This window comes from Hordeum vulgare, chromosome 3H (assembly GCF_904849725.1).
Source record: "Hordeum vulgare subsp. vulgare chromosome 3H, MorexV3_pseudomolecules_assembly, whole genome shotgun sequence".
Lineage (NCBI taxonomy): Eukaryota > Viridiplantae > Streptophyta > Magnoliopsida > Poales > Poaceae > Hordeum > Hordeum vulgare.
Window position 1 is genome coordinate 203,719,405 of NC_058520.1, and position 3,147 is coordinate 203,722,551.

At 50.9% G+C, this 3,147-nt stretch overlaps 1 protein-coding gene across 1 annotated transcript; it reads left to right on the forward strand.

Annotated features, from left to right (window-relative positions):
* Nucleotides 1-580: 580 nt before the first annotated feature.
* LOC123439795 (embryonic protein DC-8-like) lies at nt 581-2,189 on the forward strand. The gene is made up of 2 exons (XM_045116467.1): nt 581-1,567; nt 1,668-2,189. Exons 1-2 carry the CDS (start codon nt 714-716, stop codon nt 2,071-2,073), a joined length of 1,260 nt encoding a protein of 419 aa, XP_044972402.1. The 5' UTR covers nt 581-713; the 3' UTR covers nt 2,074-2,189.
* Nucleotides 2,190-3,147: the final 958 nt, after the last annotated feature.

The following is a 3,147-nucleotide window of genomic DNA, read 5'->3' on the forward strand; positions in this document are numbered from 1 at the left end:
GGTGAGGCAAAAAAATCTTAAAATATGTTATTCAATTTTTGGAAATATGTTATCTATTTTCTAAAAAAAATTACATTGATGAAACACATCAATTGATTTAGATAAAGATAGGAAAGTTGGTTTAGAATATGTTATTTGTTTTCTAAATTTTTTTTACACTAGTTAGATGTATCGATTGATTTGAATGACTTAATAAAAAAATTAATCTATGATTTATTATAAATTAAAAAAGTGATGGTTTACAATAAAAGAATGGAAAATAAATAAACCGATAGATAGGGTGGTGGAAGGAGAGGTGAAAAAAAGAACGAAAAAACCTAAATGCTATTCTACTATAAGCTGTTAGTACTCGTAGAAGCTTGAAAAAAAAAAAACTGGCACTAAGCTTTAGCCCTTTTGCATGCATATATGTCGGCATGTATCAGACGGAGAAGGCCACGCAGCCGCGCAAGCGTACGTGTCCGCAACTCTCACACGCGTCGCGCCGCGCGGCGCTCGCGGGTCACCGGCCGCCACCGCTCTCACGCCCGCGCCCTTCCAGACCTCTCTTGCCGTTCGCCACCTTTTATTAAGCTAGCTCGCCGTCGTGCTTCTACACTCGCACAGCGAAGAACAGGGCACCTCTGATCAGAGATAGTAGCAATATAGCATCTGCCCACGTTCTCACGCATCACCACAGCTACAGCATCAATAGTACCTTGCCAGGTACAGCTATGGCGTCCGAGCAGAATCGCCGCGAGGACCGCGCGCAGGCCGCGGCGCAAAAGGCGGCCGATGAGCTCGCCGCGCCCAGGCGGGACATGCACGAGCCCAGCAGCCCAGGACGGCGGACCGGCATCTTCGGCAGCGTGCAGGAGAGCGCGCGCTACCTGCTGGGCGCCGTCCGCGACACATTTTCCGGCGGCGCCCGGGACACAAGCACGGCCCACAACAGACACTCCACCGGCGCCATGGGGACCGCGGGGGAGAAACTTAATGAGTACGGGAGCTACGCATCCCAAAAGGCCGAGGAAGGGAAAGAGAGCGCGAGTGAGATGGCGGACGCCGCCGCCGGTAAGACCATGGAGACCAAGGACGCGGCGGCAGAGAAGACGAGGGAGATGGCGGACGCCGCCGCGGGGAAGACCAAGGAGACTAAGGACGCGGCGACGGAGAAGACGACGGAGATTGCGGACACCGCCGCGAGGAAGGCCGCGGAGACCAAGGACGCGGCGGCAGAGAAGGCGCGCGGCGCGGGGGAGATGGTGACGGAGAAGGCGAGGAGCGCCAAGGACGCTGCCTTGGAGACAAAGGACGCAGCGGCTGAGAAGGCGAGTGGAGCGGCGGAGACGGTGACGGAGAAGGCCAAGGGCGCCAAGGACGCAGTATTTGAAACAGCGGAGGGCGCCAGGGAGTACATGGTGGACAAGAAGGAGGACGCACGGCGAGCGCTCGCCGGCTCAGCCAAGTATAGCAAGGGTGAGACGAACGAGTCGGCGTGGCAACAGGGTCAGGACGTGCGTCGGCGGGCAGCGGAGAAGGCCGAGGAGGTTCGTCAGCGCACGCATCTGCCACCGGAGGAGGAGAGGTAAAGCACCGTTGCCACCAGCCGCGCCGTGGTTCCAAGAATTAAGATGCGATGGCTTCAATAGTAAGTTGGTAGAATGCTGATTGCGTTGGATTTGCAGGTCGAAGTCGGCAACGGAGAACATCTTCGGGTCGGCACAGGGGTTGACGCAGGTGTTAAAGGAGAAGATGACGATGCCGACGGACGTGATCGAGCAGAAGCTCGCTGAGAGGAAGGGGATGCCGACGGACGCGGGGCGGGGCGAGGCACTGAACGCGGACGACGTGATGATACGCGTGAAGGAGGCGGATCAGATGACCGGGACAGGGTTTAATGACGTCGGCAAGATGGGCGAGGAGGGTACCGGCATGAAGGCGGCACTGAGGGCCTCCGACGAGGAGGAGGACGTGATGCTGCGGGTGAAGGCGGCGGACCAGATGACAGGGCAGGCATTCAACGACGTCGGCCCGATGGGCGAGGAGGGCACCGGGATGGAGCCGGCGTTGAGGGCGCGGAAGAACGCCTGAGAGCATCTACTCCTGTAATCCTGTTGCGTCTGAGCGTTTCGTGCTATACTTTGTAGTACATGGCACTCCTGTCATGAATGAATGAATAAATTATGCTGGGCAGCTTTGTTGCTAAATGGGGTCGGCTCCACTGCAGTTAAACTATCACTGCATCACTGCAGGGTACTGTAGCTTTAATATCTACTCCCTCCGTACATAAACATAAATATAACTTTTAAAGATATTTCACTAGGTGTCTACATACGGAGCAAAATGAATGAATCTATGTTTTAAAATTTGGAGCAAAATGAATGAATCTGTGTTTTAAAATTTGGCTATATACATCCGTATGTAGTCCATTAGTTGAATGAATCTATGTTCTAAAATTTGGCTATATGCATCCGTAGTCCATTAGTTGAACCACTAGAAAGACTTCTACCATCCAAGATGGTTCTCCATGCTCCTCATTAATCCTGTTATTTAGGAAAAACAAAAACTTATTAGCCCGTCAGGTGCACTGCGTTTGCCACGGAGATTTGATTCATATAATTACCACTTAATTCGTTGCATGCTTGATTAGTATGCCATTAGCCATGTTTTAATTATTTTTTACATTAACTCGCTAGTGAAAAGACCAGCTTGCCCTGTGAATATCTACATGAATGTATTTTGTTTACATTTTCGTATACGGTATACGGTTTGTTTACAAGTACGTATATGGTTTGACGACATATGGTTTGGGTTTTAATTATTTTTTACATTAACTCGCTAGTGAAAAGACCAGCTTGCCCTGTGAATATCTACACGAATGTATTTTGTTTACATTTTCGTATACGGTATACGGTTTGTTTACACGTACGTATATGGTTTGACGACATATGGTTTGGGTTTGACGACATATGGTTTGACGACACGTACGTATACGATTTGATCATAGACTCAGTTTGTACCAGTACGAGGCGTTGGCTTCGTTCGACAGGTCGATGTCGCTGCCGTTGCTTGTCGTCGGTCGTCCCTTCAGATCCCCACTCACTCAACCTATCGACTTGCTGGTCGCGGTGCTCGTCTAGTCGCCGTTTGTTTCGATCGCGGACT

Excerpts from the sequence above, each read along its gene's own strand:
- LOC123439795 (XM_045116467.1), top strand. The coding sequence starts at position 714 with ATGGCGTCCGAGCAGAATCGCCGCGAGGACCGCGCGCAGGCCGCGGCG. Across the intron at positions 1,568-1,667 it reads CTGCCACCGGAGGAGGAGAG|GTCGAAGTCGGCAACGGAGA; the intron begins GTAAAGCACCGT and ends TTGGATTTGCAG.